We start from the raw sequence: 15,401 nt of genomic DNA, 5'->3' as shown, positions 1-15,401 counted from the left end.
GCATTTTCGGAAAATGATTTCGCTCTTCTCCACGAATCTGCAAGTCGAGAATTCACAGTCCAGTCACGTGCGACGATGTCATTCCTTACGGGCAACAAATCAAAGCAAATGCGTCTATGCTCTATACCCCAAAGTCTACATACTAATACAACATAGTCCATAGAAATACCTCATAATTCATCCTCCCAGACCGACCACGCCGCTCTATGTCCACACCCCTCCACATGTTTCCCCTTTCGCCCCGGACCCGCCACACACAACACCGGACAATCTCCCTCCCCCACCCGCTCGACCTTAAACTCACTCTCCCCATTCTCCAAGTCCTCAAGTCCATCAAATCCCTCTTCCGACACCTCTCCATCTTCCGAGAATCTCACGACTCTCAGTCCATTGTGGTATGAGGTTCGTAGCCTACCTCGAACTGCAGAAAGCTGCAGCAATCCTTCTCCCCACCCGCGCTCAAAGTCTTCCCGAATATCCTCCTCTGAGTCTTCGACGAAGTGTGCTATCGTGGTGGAGAGGGTTCGAATAGTTGGAAGTGGAGGAAGGATCCGTACTCGTTGTACTTGTGTCGGTGTTTCTCCGGGACCTCCGGGAGTAGCAAGTAGAGGATTCAAAGCGACGGCTATCTCCCTCTGCCTCTCCCGCAGGGTAATCGTCGAGTTTGCGATACCGCGCCTGAGGATATACTAGTCAGGAAGACAATCTCCGAAAATAATACTCGACTGGATAGGAGAACGCACCTTCCACGTCGTGACCGGGACGAGCTCTGATCCACCCTAAGCACCGCATCCTGAACGGCGATACCACGAGCCTGAGCAGTCTGTTGCGCATGGACCAACTCCAAATGAGCCTTCAATTTCTTCTCCCTCTCCCTCGCCCGCTTCACCCCCGCCAACGCACAAGTCTTCCCAAACGCAGCCCAATCGCCCTCGCCCCTCAACAAACTACAATTATCCGCAATCAGGTGCTTCAGCCCAACCAGCCTTCCAAGCAATTGTTCGACGTCCGACTCGGCGACGTTGCACGTCGAGAGGTCCAGTAAGGTGAGCCTGGGAAAAGCTCCGGGTTGAGTGTACAGAAAACGCGCGATCTGACGGGATGGGATTCGGAGGCGGAAGTGTTCGATGTCTTGTGCGTAAGGAGAGATGCTCATGCAAGAGAAGGGATCGAGTCGAAAGAAGACGAGTGGCTGGGCGAATTTCTGGACTGGTGCGATGGAAGGGTCTAACGGGTCTTGCACGATAGATAGGCTGGGCAGACCTGACGGAGGCCATTGAGAGAGCGTGATCACAGTCGAATCGAAGTATGCGCCCTTCAAGTCGCTATCAGTCTGACGCGATGGATATGAAGGTTGGCGTATGTGAACAACATACCTTCAGGAACTGATAGTAAGTTGCTTTCTGCACGCTGCCAACCAAACAGTCAGAACGAGCCGCTAATTACAAGTAAGAGGGCTCACTAAGGTCTGAACCGTAACGACACGTTCTTCAACCCTTCTATCGGCTTCTCTAACAGCTGCTCAAGATGCTCGGGTGCCCAGTTCGGCCCAATGAATAGTGTGAGCGACTTTAGTCGTGGTAGCGTCCGTATTAGATTGATAGCAGCGTCAGCATCGACGGTCCACGTCTCTAACGAGAAGTACGTTGACTGCGAGTAGTACTCCGGCACTTCACGGAGACGACGAGATAGCTGAATGACTTGTTCAGCACGAGTGAGGAGGACGCATGTGAAGAGATGATATTGTGCGATTGGTGCGCGAGGTAAAGCTAAGCGTAGAGCGAAAGCAGTACGTTGTAGATATTGTTCCGGGACTTGATCGAGAATATGGTCGTAAAGCTCAGATGGAAGATGACATAAAAGAGAAGTACTCTCTAAGGACATGCTCGTGCGTACACAAGATCGAGTAGCAAAAGTAGGTGAAGCAGAGCTGAGTGATTACATTACAGGAACCTATTCTAGGGTTAGGGTCCACGATCTATACCACAGTCTAAGGTCATCGTAAATAATAAAGTTCTAGGCGCAGAGATCATCGCGAATTAAGAATAGCAACGGAATGGCAATAGAGATGGCAAAAACAGAAGAGGGTATGTGGAGGAGGCAGAGCGAATAGAGGGATGATATCGAAGAACCACCAATCTTGTTCCAATCTGTCAGATAAAGGCGCGTTAGCGAACGTCAAGAAGTAGAGGCACGAGAGTACGAAACACTCACTATGCGAAGACGAAGACCCTTCCCTGAGCTTTCACCATCTCCTCGAGAAGGTGAAACCCGACCGCCTCACTAAGCTCATCCCACTCATCGCCATACAGCACGAACTCCTTCAGTTCCGGGAATGCCTCACGGGTGAACGAAGCGATATGCTCTGCGATGTGTCCGAGTCCTTGCGGGTCGTTTCGATTAGCGCAGAGGCTGAGATTGTGCGCCGCGTTCAGACCGACACGCTTCAGTGACGAATAGACGTGGGCGTTAGACGGGTGGGGAGGGGTGGTGAAGAGGACGTGGTAGTCGAGAGTGTGAACCTCCGGGCACAGCTCCAAGCACTGCGAGACGTAATCCTCCACCATGTACCGCATATGCTTCCCGAACTCGACCTCCTTGATGGTAGACCCGAAGGTACTCCATATCGCCTCCAAACATTCCGCTCGCGGCGGTGCGTCTACGATGACTTGGGCTAGCGATGGCAACGACCAGTAGCAGACCTGACGGACGAAGATAGGGTTGATGCGTCTGAGGTCGAGGACGTGGAGTAAGGGAAGCGTGATGCGCGTCTGCCGGAGAGATGTGAAGCCCATGTCGCCGGCGAGTGAGAGGTACTCGAGTTGTGGGAGGCTAAGGAGGGTCTCGTCTAACGAGTTGATGCCTCCAGAGCTGGAAGCGCTGTCGTTGTGCCACCAGTCGAGACGCTTGACGGAAGGAAGTCGTGGCGGTGGGCTGGCTGGATACTCGTAGCGAAGGGAAAAGGATTTGTCCCAACCCAGAGGCGGGCGGACGAGGACTTGGAGATGAGGACAGTGGCGAAGGATGTCGAGGCATGGCATGGATTTGGGAGTGGGTGTGGCGGATTGGGTGTAAGGGAGGCAAGCTCGACGAATCCATCCGCCGACCTTCGGGGCGCTCTCGTCGTCCGAGGAGTCATCAGACTCTAGGGTATGTTGTAGCGTGCTTGCTTTCTCTCCGATCTGAACGTCCTCGTAGAGCATCTGGATGCTGAGGGCTCTCCAGAGTCTGCAGACAAGCGCTATGGAGTATTTGAGTGCGAGTGTGTCGCTGGGGGTCTGGTCTTCCCATGGAGAAGTTTCGAATGGGTGGTAATCAGCAGAGTAAAGCTTAGGGGAGTGTGTGGCGTAGCGAAAGATGTCAATCCAGAGCTCTGGAGGGAGGGTGCTGGATGATTGGGACATGGCCGTTTGGATGATGGCTGATGGGCTGGGAAAAGCAGGGACGCGATTTGGAGCTCGCAGATAACACCAAGCTCTTTATATACCGGCCGATCGACATGTTAAGAAAAGGAGGGCTCAAAGCAGGACGGAAGTGAGGATTCACGCCCGCGGTCGTGCCGAGGCTCAACCAAACCACGTCGGGCATTTACGGATGATGAGGATGAGACGGGGTCGAAGACGGGTTGTTGCTGTGAAATATGCATGAGGGGCCAATGAGTCCATGGCCAGAACAGGCCAGGCGGCCGAGTCTTCATAGATCTTCACTCCGGCAACGGTCGGCTGTGCGATATTCCATAAGAAGTCTTCAGGCGCTCTTCTATCATTTCTTTTTCCTAAAAACAAACCAGAGAAGAGCGCGAGGACAGTGGCCAGCGAACAAAACGTTGACGCCAAATACGACCTTCCGACGCAATTCCGATCCACGTGGGAAAACCCCGCCCGGCTATTGCCGTGTCTCTCTGTGGAGGCCTGGCTGCAAATCCCGGTGCTCCTCAAAGGTGCTCCGTCTTTGTCCGTTCCACCGCGATAGTCGCAATTTTTCACCAAGGCGTGGAAACGGAGAGGCAGATCTTGCCCGTCTATCGTGCACACGTCACAGCAAGGCACTCAAGCTCAAACTCAAGCTGTGTGGGGCACGTTGTCGTTCAAATATTATGGCATGGAATTTCCAGTGTCAGCCTTTCACGACACAGGGGGCCGCAGGGATTGCACAACTCGATGAAAGCATGTACAGTAGTTATCATATTGTCTCTCAGGACGAAATGTCGGTTGAATGTAATCCCCCTACCGTACAGCTTACTGCACTGACCCAAACCCAGCCGGGCAGTTCTGCTGTGCTAGACTCGAACTTCCACTCCGTATGTAGCATATCCTCGCTGAGACACAATCACCCGTACAATCCGCGGTGAGGATGGACTCCTTACCCTGGAAGGTGTTGAAGGTCTGTATTGAGGTCGTTCAGTCAGCATGCCGCGAGCACGAGCACTCAAATAAAGGGTCTCACCGCGACGAGACTCGAGTCGGCCTCCATCGCTATAAGTTAAGATCGATATCAAAAACGAGATATAGAGTGCGTGTGGTTAATGATGTCGAACCTTCAGTAACGAGATGCCACCATGTTGCGTTCAAGGGGTCATTGGCGCCCCAGGTAATATTAGCACCGTACGCCTCCCGGGTACTGTACTCATGCACCCACGTAGGGCCATTCGCTATCTGCGAGTCCAGCTCGGGGAACGAGCTCACGTCCGACCTCCAGCTGCACAGTCCCATCACGACGAGAGAACAAAAAAGAAAAAGGGTAAAATGAGAAGCCGATGAGGTTTTTCGAAGAAAGGAACGGAATGAAGGCAACACGTACGTGTGCGCGTCGAGAACGTCGAACGTCGCCGAATCGACTTCGTACATCCGGAACCCGGCGTTGAGGTTCGTGAGCGGCGTGAGCGAGGGACCCATCTGGAGCAGCCTCGATCAGTGAGCTGGCGTGTACATAGATAAGTATGGAGGAGGGGCAAGGCGGGAACGCGCACCCATGAGACAGTTTGGGCGGTATCCGCGCTGATGTTGGTCCCGTTGTTGGCATAGAAGATCTGATTTCGTATGGCATTAGTAATTTCGTTCGATAGATAACGTGGGGCTGGGAGAAAGAGTGGCACATACCGAGAGCTCGTCCTCATGCGTGTGCCCAAAGAATATATCTATAAACATTATGGAGATTTTGACGACATACAATGCAAACAATACTTACTCGCAATGACATGAGGAGAGAACCGGTCGACACTGTCACAAAAGGTACAATAAGCCTTCCTTGTCAACTCCCGAAGGCAGTCCGTACGCACATCTGGTAGAACAAATCCGTGGGATTTTTCAAAGCGTTCGTTCCATCCCATCCGCTGAGGACGTGTCCCAAGATCCAGACTGATCCAGAACAATACAAAGATCCAGTCAGTCAGAAGTGGGGAGGTCGTTGAGATCCTAACCTCTGTCACCGGCGTCCTCGGCCTCCTGCAGTTCGTCGGTCAGGAACCTCATCATGCCACTGGGGTCGATGTGGCTCTGGTTGATGTACGCAAACCAGTTCGCACTATGGACATCCGGTGGGGAAGATGAGATTTTAATCTCTATGATCACGACGGCGGCACAACAGAGACTACGCACCGGTACCCTGTTAAGCAGAGGGCACAAAATGATAAATCAGAACCCTGACCAGTGGCACCAGACAAGATCGGTGGGTCTAACTCACATAAGTCCGTGTTGAGCGTGATGATTCGCAGACCATCTACGCGCTTAACCATATATGCAGCATAATGGGCCTTAGCCAAGTCCACAGTCGTCTGATTGATCCAGCCTTCGAATTCCCAGAGGGACGAGACGTGGTCGTAGTTCCTTTAGGGATACACGAATCGAACGGCGCATTAGCTACAAACATAGTAGGTATTGAGAGTGGGAGAACGTACCAACTGAATTGAGTGGCGAGGTCACCTCCGAGTGCTTGGATCGCGTCTTGGTCCCTACAAGCGCATTACCAAATTAGCTCCCCTTGACAGATGATTAAGAATATATAGATGAAGCCGTACTGGTTGTAAGAGTCGTGATTCCCGAGAGCGGCATAGACAGGGCCCGCCTGAAGCATCCTCTTCATAAGATCGTACAGCACGGTCTAACGCCATGAAGATAAATCAGAGTTTAGGCCACATCACCTAGAAATCGAGCATCTACCTCAGTGTAGCGGACATAATCCCTATGATCCAGACATGACCATTACATTTGAATATCATATGGGCAGTAAGATGAGTGACAGATATAGAGCTGGCACTCACTCTGAGAGCTGACTATCAGGGTCGTGTGAGACGAGGTCTCCGGTGTATAGGGTGAAGTTGAATCCAGTATCGGCGGTGTCAGTCAGAGTAGGAATGGACTCGAATGCAGTGGTAACCAGTCCCAGGGGCGAATCACTAGCGGGCAACGTTCAACACTTGCATCAACTACAAATTCTTCTCGTGCAGGTATTAGACGGTTGTTGGACTGACCATAGGAAAGATCCATAGCGAGGAGCAGCCAAGATACTAGCATTGGGGCTTGCTTTGTTGTGATTATTCTCACGGCAGCAAAGGCCGGATGAACAGTTCGCTTCGGCACCAATTGCATACCCTGGTAAAATTGGGCAAACACACGAGATGGTTAACGATCAAATATCGCACTTTCAAAGAAATGATATACGAACTTGGGTCGAGATGCAGATCCGACAGATGAAGAACCTTCAGACGCTCTCCACTGGGTACTTTCGGGGCGGGCAGAGGATCAGGTTTTGGTTTCGCAAACCAGCCAGTAAGGTTCAGAGGTGTCGTGGGTGCCACTGGGCATGCACTGCTGAAGAAATTCTCGCAGATCATCTACTTATACCACACGATCCAAAAAATAGACTTCAATAAGTACATGTATGGCTTCTCGAAGAGCATAGAAAAGATAAATGCACGAACCTGACCATCGAAACCTCCGACATCCGCACTAGCAAGAACCTGTGTGACCATCGCTCCAAGCGGAGTCCCTTCATATGTCGCCTCACAAGTACTCGACAGCCAAAATGCATTGCAGACGAAGACGGCCAGCTCGGGTCCTTGATCCGGAGCGGCCAACGCGAGGAACTTAGCGACTTCAAGGCTTGCCTGACATTTCGTACACGTATCAAACAGAGCGTTATTTTGAATCGACGTGATTTGAGTCTTCGCATGTTGGAGCAGGAGTGAGTCGGAGGCCTTGGGAGGAAGGACGCGAGGGTCTTCCGTATTATTCTTTGTGAAGAAGAGGGGAGGATGAATACGCGAATAAATCAAGCCTAGAGCGCGAACTACGCGTCTTTTGACGCGTCAAACGCACCTGCGGTATCGTATCCGGGTTGGTTAAGGCCAAGGGGTAGGTCTTGTGCTACAGGACGCGACGTCCACGGAACCAAATTCTCATGTCAACAGGGGCTGCCAAAAATAACCCCGTATAAAGTCGCAGCATCACGCTGAACGTACTAAAACGGGATCAGAAATGACGGGTTGTGGGACAGCGTCGGTGGCCGTAGGCGCGTTATAATAGGAGGAGTAAAGAGTCGTCGGGAACGCTCCAGGAGCTGTGAACGTCGCTGGTCCTAATCCCTGGGAGGTAATGATGCTGTTTTGTGCGGAGGTGAGGGCGACGACGCTTTGGAGCGTCACGGCTAGAACCTGCATCCCTGAGGTTGTAAACCGACCCATCTCGTTAGTCTCGACGGTTAGGAAGAGCAAGTGCTGCTCAGAAAGAGGGCAGGAGCGCAGACGGGTACGAAGCGAACGTACCTCAACTTTATACCCTCTGCAGTGCCGGCCGGATGTTCGAGTTGTTGAGTAAGAATAGCGATCAGAAGCGAGTAGAGGCATAATCCGCGAATGGGAAAATGGGCAGCCGTTGGTCGATTCACCAACGCATCCTCCAAGGAGTTCCTACCCAAGTACGCACATGCACATAGGGAAGAGAATAGAGCCCAAAACGAGATGGTGCCTGTTTACCGCCGACGCACGTTCTTCAGCAGACAGTTCATGAACAGTGTTCGCGGCGGAGTAGAATTTCAAATGCTTTATTAGAGAGCATGCGAGAACGGTGGCGTCTAGGCGAACGTTTCAACGGGGAGCTCGAGCATAACATCCGATGGCTGAGCGCGGAGCTCATGCAAAAATTTCATGGTCAAATGCAGAAGGCGAATAATCCGTGTATGTGGTAGTGTAAGCGTAGAGAGTAGAGTACAAGAAGTGTAATGTGTAGAGTAGAACCTGAAAAAAAGTAAGATCTACATAAGTACAGACTCAGAGGTCAAGCGAACGAAGTTAGATGCAATTGATGATGTCAGAGTGCAAGAATAGGGGCTTGGACTGATAACAGATGCTGAGGTACGAGAGCGTGATGAAGTCGGAGACGAGTCTTGTAATACATACTATACAAACATCATGAATCGGCGAGAGAACGTTGAGCAGACGAGGTATGGTCGAGAAAGAAGGGAGGAAGGTAGACGATGGCAAAGACGAAGTGATGATGATGATGGATGAGACCGCGGGGAGGCGAATTAGATTGGTGTTGCGATGTTGAACGTCGTGAAGCAGGCAGGACCTGAAAGGTGAATTGGATGGAGTGATGCGGGTGATGAAGCTGTGAGGCGATGTGACTGCCTGCTAGAGAATTGCCATGTCTGAGCATGGCACACGACCGTCAAACACAGAAACCAGCGATGCACCTCAATGGCTCTTCGCCTGGACACAAGTTTGCCCCTTCGCCGCAGCCTTGCTGCTTGCCCTTTTATCCCTCGAAACCCGTAGCGACTCTGTCCACAACCTCAAAGTATATGCCTTCATCTCCTTGGAATAAGTCAGAAGAGGACCCGAAGTGGGCGGGATCGTGTGAGAGTGATGAGGTGTGGCGAACATCGTGGCGGTCAGAGTGGCGCTAGTGAAAGGGTCGGCGAAGTGGAGCTGTTCGACGGCGTCAAGGACGACAAGGGGAGATGAAGATACGGAGAGGACACCCAGGTACGGGTCTGGGGGAATATCTCACTCGCACCAGGACAAGAGAGAGATAAATACTATTGAAAGAGCGGCTATGTTTTGGGGTACCCGAGGATCCACTCGAGGATGGGAGCGAGGGGGTCCCTTCTTCGCGCTGCTGTGGGACCTCTTTTGATCGTATAAGTTATAGGGAGCTCGTGTACTTTATCCGAGCAACCGTGAACCATTCCTTGGGGCTCAAACTCTGACGGAGCGGTGTCGGAGCGCGGTTCACAGACAATATCAGGGCTGCCTCTTTTTGCCATCGAAGAAACCCCATGACGGTGATCACCATTTCGCCAACTCAAGTTCGAACAGGTCAAAATGCTTATCGCTCCCTTTCTCTCGCTATATGACGATGCCTATGATGTCGTTTTCCGACAGTGACGCTCAGCACCGACAGTGGCAGGTTTAATTGAAGTCCGCAGACAGCAGTGCGGAACGAGGGATGATTGGGGTTTGCGAAACGTTTTACTTGTCCCTGTCATGTACCCTTGAAATCAGTTTCACAGCAAGGTAGAATGGTTAGGCAATTTTAGGGGTTCCATAAAACGCAGAGAACACTAGGACACACACCTCTGAACCCCCTAGGCGGCGCCAGGACACCAATTAGTTGATTCCGTTGAGCAAACTTGACCCCTAGTACCCCACACGAGCTTCTACTTCCGAGGTAACTCCAGGGTTTTCTGGGCAGAAATCAAATCAGTTACTTATCTATCCCGGCGGGTCATCCTTGACCTGACGAATTCGAGGGTCGCGATGGCATCTCTGCGCATACTGGAATGCTGGAGAGTTGTTGGAGGTTTGGAGCAAGGGGCAGGGGCTGTTGGGGCCGCGCTAACACGCACTACCCCCGCCGGCCCGCACAAAAACCCCCCACATAGGCGCCCTGCACTGCGTGCGGTTTGGACTGAAAATCGAACCCTCAAGATCGGCTCAATCACTACAAATTCGCCTGTACTTGGCTCGGAACAAGCTCCTGAACCATTTCCCATCTAGGTTCAACAAGTCTGAATGCTATAGGACGAGGTAAGAGGTCAAAAAGGTCGTAGTCGCTGAGAGTACTGAGTAATCATAGGTATATGCACTGGTCAAACAACGGCCGAGGTGAGGAGGGAAACAAAGGGATACAGTCCTTGACTCCGGCCGTGATAATGACGACGAAGGCAAAAAAAAGATAAAATAAGCACGAGGATCGGAAGAAGGTCCACGCAATAATCTCAGACATACATAGGTAAGCAAGCAAATAGTCCCAATAACACCGCAAAAAAACGAGTAAGTAAAGCCAAGCAAAAGTCCACGAAACGCATCAAAGATCAAGCGCAAAGGGAAATCGTCACTGAGAGTAAGTTGTACTCAGTCCAAGCCGAGAAAAAGTCATAAAACGTCACATAAGTTCTTGAAAATGTCATAGACTTCGGCGCGCACGGGACGAAGCTGTCCTCGTTGGATGCATCACGTCTTCGTTCGCGCGGACGTCGAGCGTAACGGGTATATCGTGGTATCGTTGTAGGTCGTAAGCCTCCGAACGAGCGACACCGGCAGAGTCGTTCGGCAGCCAGATGATAGGCGTCGGTGCTATGCGTGGAGAGATAAGTCAGCCATTTAGTCCTCGACGCGGAGAAGTCGAGGAAGGATAAGATTCGGAAAAGAGGGGTGCGCTCGTGTGGGGGTGAGGCGGCAAAGAAGGGTGCTACTTGACTGAATTGTCAAGTATAGCACAAGAGGTCCTCACCTATCAATTCTGGGGCATACATGATGCTCGCCATTTCCTCCGCGTGATCAGCAAAAGGAAGAGGCGGCAGGTGAGGTGGCGCATCAGGGTGGGTTCGAGCTGCTCGCTCAGTTGCCGTGAGATCATCCAGGGTTTCAGTCTCTGCATAAGCACACGAATATATGAAATGCCAATCACGAGGAAAAATAATAATAAGCGAGGACATACGAATGGGCACAGGGCCCCTTGTCTGTGATGGTGAAGGCATAACAGCCAAAGTAACTGACATCATCTCCAACACACTTGCCATGGAGCCCCTCGTCCTCGTCATTCTCCCACCCCCCAATGGTCCGGAACTCGCAAAACTATTAGACTCCCCGTGCCCAGTTTTCCTTTCCCTCTTTGTCGGCCTTGCCGTCCTCCTAAATGTCTCCAGCGAATCCTGAGTGATATTGCTCAAAGAGGCTTTCCCCGGAAGTCTCGTCTTCCAAGTGGCATAAAGCTCGACGAAAAGGATAATGCCGACCGAGAAGCCACAGAGGACGCCGCCTTCGGGCCACATCTCGCGAGTGAGGAGGATGAGGCCGAGGAGCATGGGCTGGAAGCCGAGGAGGGTACCGAAACGTTGGACGAGCCATATTTGGAGGAGGCCACCGGTTTGGGACCGAGTGCGTGCGTAGACGTAGCCAACGAGATATCGGTGTGCTGTACGAGGCTGTCAGAACGTACATACTATGAGCGCATAGAAAGATTGCACCGTACCGATGAGGCTCAAAAATAGCAGAAGAGCCAGGGTTGGGCCAATGATAGGGAATATAATGCATAGGGTCGATGCTGTAACTTGAGCCCAGATACAACAGGCCAGAGCAAACGATGGATTGTACGTCCTTGGATACACAGCTGGAAAAGGTGAGGCATCGTCAAGCGAAAGTTCAAGGTTTTGTTGTGGCAAGTCCTTACCACGGAACCGCTGTCGAGGCGTGACAGCTTCTCTCTCCGCCCGCAGGACACGGATGAGGTGAAACGGCTGCAGTAACAACAGTGCAGGAGTAATGACTGCCACCGTCAACGCGATACCCAGAATCAAGGTAGTGACATATATGGCACCGTCAGCAACTTTCTGTGGCCGTTGACTGCTTAGGCTAAGGGCCGAGAAAGCATACAGAATGGCGCCTATTGCGATGAGCCAAATCGTGGCGACTGCCATAAGGACATAGAACGTCGTCTTGAACATGACGAGACGATCTCTAGAAACCGAGGCGGATCTGATCAAGCGAGATGAGTCTGGAAGTTGACGCACGTTGGAATAATTTTAGTACCACTGAATTATTTCGAGAAGGAGAACCGCTTACATGCAAGAATAGCTATCGAGGTGGAGATGAAGACGACGCAACCGACTGCAGGTGCGAGGACGATGGCAAGACCCGTGACAAAATCATTATGGTTCGCCAGAGGCCGGAGGAATGGGAAATAATGCGCATAGTCGGGTGCGGCTGACATCGCCAATCCTGCCGCGGCGGTCACTAGTGAGCAATCACAAACGCGATGAGAGTTCGAAGAGGTGCCGCTAGAGCGAGGGAGACTTACAGCCAATTCCAAGTAGCACAACAATGACAGCAGTGATCGTCCAGAAGACAGCATGGTTTGAGGCATCGTGCTCGAGCTGGAGCTGATCCCAGCGGATGTCCTCCTTGGCTCGGCCTTCGATGAGTTGAATGCCGGGTATGAAGCGTAGGCCTTTCCCGATGAGGATCCAACCTTTCACCCGGACACCATCCGCAATATCATTGTACCCTTCACTCTGCGCATCCGCAATTTCTTGATTAATCTGCTTCAGCTTGGTTCGCCACGAGCGAATATCTGCGTACACATGACCGAGGTCGTCATGATTGAGGCCTGAAATAAACATCATTTCAATACAGTCTCCAGTGATTGGACAGGAAGCATGCAGAAGGTCTCACCAGTCATGGGTCTCACAAACGGGGGGTGAGACTGTAGCCTCAGATGTGGAGGCGGCACATCACTGCTACCCGACGTATCCTGCCTACGACTCCTGAGCGGAAATGTATCAAGTTGATCCGAAGGCGACGGGCCAAATATCTTCGGTCTCCTCCCAAAGCTCAACATCCCCATCTCACTCATATTCTCTGGGCTCTCCATGTATGGACTCTCCACAAGCGGCGACGAAGCCCCGATCATCCTGTCTCTTTCCCCTTGTCCTGTACCCTCCTCAGGCGTCGCAAAATCAATAGGTGGCTCGCGCATCAGATCTACCCAGTCTCTATCCTCCTTATCGGCTTCTGTGTCCCCCGAATGCTCCACCCAATTCGGTCCATGCTGACTCGGGTTAGGAATCGGCGGTAGTGGTAGTCTGGGGGTAGTACTAAGCACCCCACCCTGGAGGTGCACACGGCTCCCAACAGGAACGGGACCGTAGACGTCGGCAAAACTTCGCGGGATCTCTTGGAAGCGGCTACCTACGACTCGTTGAGTGATGGAGTCGGAAAAGCTGGGCGACTCTTCTGAGTCGGCGAAGCGGCCTCCATTGACGCCACGAAGGCTTCCGAGTTTATAGTATTGTGAGGGCGCGACATAGGAGGTTGGTGTTAGGGAGGATGAGGCGTAGGCCGGATTTCGGGCTCGTTGTCTCCGAGGAAGTGCCTGTTTCGTTTTTTGAGGTTTAATAATGAAAGAGTGTGTGAAGAATATACGAGCAAATACCTTCGATGCGTTGAGAGGTTGTGGCCGACTGATGTATGGTATCCCCTCAGTATCTGAGGGAGGTGCAGGTTGATAATCCGCTATCGAAGGGTCAGGCGTAGACAGCCGGAACGAGGATATATATCTCGTTTCCGCTATCTCCAGGTTCTCCAAAATTTCGTCGCGTTCCTCTATAAGCAACGCAAGCTGTCTCGTTTCGCTATAAAGAAAGGATCAGCAAGACGATCTGAGCAAAAAAATCTCTTAGGGTCCAACGAGCATGACCCACCCGATTGTGAACAAGCTTTGCACATCCACCTCCAAGCTCGCCTCCTCCTCAGTCGACAGCCTCCTATCCTCCTGAATCCTCTCCTCCCTATCCAAATCCCGAGCTCTACTTGCGTTCCTTCTCCTCGCCCCCGTCTCCAAGCTAGAGCTCAGCCCCGTCCTGTTCATAAAATCCTTGACCCGTTTCTCTCCCCATGAAGCAAACCCTGGTGCCTCTCTCAAGCTCAACCACCCCATATCCTTCCCTCCCAGCTTGACATCAAGCCAACGTCTCCGGTGCGCGACGAGTAGGTTAAACTCCTTGATTGTTTTCCAGAGCGCCGGAAGTACGCCGAGGACGAGGAAGATGACAGTAAGAATAATGATACGAATGCGGGTGTTCTGAGCAACGTCTACCCCGTTCACCGTCGCGCGCCTCAGCAGCGTTATGGAATTAGAGCTGGAAGTCGTGATAGACTTGTCGTCCAGTAGGTTCAGTAGCCGTAACAAGCTCAAATCCTGTAACGTGGATAATCCACCTCCGAATAGTGGCTGCGAGATGGACTGAGAAACGCATGGGGTGGAAACCATATAAAGAGGTAATGCTGCTGCTAGGCCGAGGAGCGTCCAGCCTAAAACAAGAAGAAAGCAATGCCAGAGGGCGCGCTGGCTGAGTTCTTCGTCTGAAGGATACAGAGACGCGTCTGTGGCAGGCGATTTGCCCGTATCGGAAACGTCTTTTGGTACTGATGGGACGAGGGGAACGGGAGGGTTGAGAAATGCCCAAAAGGTGTCCGGAAGTAGTCTAGGCCGCAAGCTAACAGTAACAATTTATTCTACCGGTCAATGAACGACAACCGAGTTGAACGAGGGGTGAGACTCACTCGGGCTGAACGAACCATTCTCTAATGCCGTATACTTGGCGAAATCGTGGACGAATGAAAGCAAATAATAACTGATATCGCACATCAGGACTATAATCTCTGCGCAGTCGAATAATGGATAGACGGACTCACCCATAGAAAAAGTCCAATGCAAGCGGGAAGAATTAGAGTAGAAAGTATACCATCAGCGGGCGCATCCAAACCACCGCCAATACAAGTCGGGTCCGACGCAGCCGCAGCAAAACCTATGGGTGTGGCTGAAAACGCGAGATACGTGCTCGTGGAAGTGAATGTTGTCGAAGGAAGGGTGACAGTCACCGGAGCAGACGTGGTAAAGATATCCGTGGCATATGTGGCTCCGGAGCTGGAGGAAAACGGAATGGTTGAAGTCGAGAGTGCAGGAGATGCTGACGATGTAGACAAGAATGTGGTCGAATACGGGTCGGAGCCGGTTAATAGGGATTTGGAGGAAGTTGCTGCAACGGAGGCACTGAATGAAGAGGACGCGAGAGAGGCGGAGGACTTCGAGGCGGATAGGGAGGATGTGTAAGACGCGTAAGCAGGATCCGTGGTCCAGCGTTTCTGAACAGAGTCATCGTGGCGGTTTCGTGGCGGGTAGGCAATCATGCTAAGGTTCATGTCGTCGTCGTCCTGGTCAGACGAACTTGAAAACAAATTAGGGTATGCTGGCCAGTGTTTCTTCTGATTATCGGAGAAACTGAGAGCTTGAGTTACACTGAGATGAGCGAGAGAATAAACAGAGAAGTGTGAGCTATGGAGAAAACATGACGAGTACAGCAGGTGAAACTCCACGAGAAGGGTGGCCACATCGTCATTC

General features: G+C 51.9%; 5 protein-coding genes across 5 annotated transcripts; all 5 read right to left on the bottom strand.

Moving 5' to 3' along the window:
• Positions 1-170: 170 nt before the first annotated feature.
• Positions 171-1,884, bottom strand: STEHIDRAFT_46617 (uncharacterized protein; the record flags this gene model as incomplete). Its single annotated transcript, XM_007297947.1, has 4 exons — positions 171-678; positions 744-1,315; positions 1,377-1,410; positions 1,463-1,884. 4 exons carry the CDS (start codon positions 1,882-1,884, stop codon positions 171-173), a joined length of 1,536 nt encoding a protein of 511 aa, XP_007298009.1.
• A 329-nt stretch (positions 1,885-2,213) lies between these two features.
• Positions 2,214-3,404, bottom strand: STEHIDRAFT_46501 (uncharacterized protein; the record flags this gene model as incomplete). Its single annotated transcript, XM_007297941.1, has 1 exon — positions 2,214-3,404. One exon carries the CDS (start codon positions 3,402-3,404, stop codon positions 2,214-2,216), a length of 1,191 nt encoding a protein of 396 aa, XP_007298003.1.
• Positions 3,405-4,089: 685 nt separating this feature from the next.
• Positions 4,090-7,965, bottom strand: STEHIDRAFT_89268 (Metallo-dependent phosphatase). Its single transcript, XM_007298217.1, has 21 exons — positions 7,763-7,965; positions 7,460-7,659; positions 7,317-7,364; positions 6,920-7,231; positions 6,664-6,832; positions 6,470-6,590; positions 6,260-6,394; positions 6,159-6,180; positions 6,017-6,099; positions 5,897-5,950; positions 5,683-5,825; positions 5,598-5,604; positions 5,420-5,523; positions 5,279-5,357; positions 5,188-5,219; positions 5,100-5,137; positions 4,970-5,029; positions 4,801-4,895; positions 4,538-4,698; positions 4,447-4,475; positions 4,090-4,385 (listed from the first exon to the last, which is right to left on the bottom strand). The coding sequence occupies exons 2-21, from the start codon at positions 7,655-7,657 to the stop codon at positions 4,239-4,241; spliced, it is 2,037 nt and encodes a 678-aa protein (XP_007298279.1). The 5' UTR covers positions 7,658-7,659; positions 7,763-7,965; the 3' UTR covers positions 4,090-4,238.
• A 215-nt stretch (positions 7,966-8,180) lies between these two features.
• STEHIDRAFT_143728 (uncharacterized protein) lies at positions 8,181-9,103 on the bottom strand. Its single transcript, XM_007298736.1, has 2 exons — positions 8,692-9,103; positions 8,181-8,629 (listed from the first exon to the last, which is right to left on the bottom strand). Exon 1 carries the CDS (start codon positions 8,879-8,881, stop codon positions 8,693-8,695), a length of 189 nt encoding a protein of 62 aa, XP_007298798.1. The 5' UTR covers positions 8,882-9,103; the 3' UTR covers positions 8,181-8,629; position 8,692.
• Positions 9,104-10,406: 1,303 nt separating this feature from the next.
• STEHIDRAFT_127167 (uncharacterized protein) lies at positions 10,407-15,202 on the bottom strand (the record flags this gene model as incomplete). Its single annotated transcript, XM_007298735.1, has 12 exons — positions 10,407-10,576; positions 10,734-10,874; positions 10,941-11,417; positions 11,475-11,612; positions 11,673-11,996; positions 12,065-12,235; positions 12,300-12,608; positions 12,674-13,373; positions 13,434-13,632; positions 13,702-14,496; positions 14,564-14,634; positions 14,696-15,202. The coding sequence occupies 12 exons, from the start codon at positions 15,200-15,202 to the stop codon at positions 10,407-10,409; spliced, it is 4,002 nt and encodes a 1,333-aa protein (XP_007298797.1).
• Positions 15,203-15,401: the final 199 nt, after the last annotated feature.

Source organism: Stereum hirsutum (genome assembly GCF_000264905.1).
Source record: "Stereum hirsutum FP-91666 SS1 unplaced genomic scaffold STEHIscaffold_1, whole genome shotgun sequence".
Taxonomy (NCBI): domain Eukaryota; kingdom Fungi; phylum Basidiomycota; class Agaricomycetes; order Russulales; family Stereaceae; genus Stereum; species Stereum hirsutum.
This window is presented reverse-complemented; position numbering and strand designations above follow the sequence as displayed.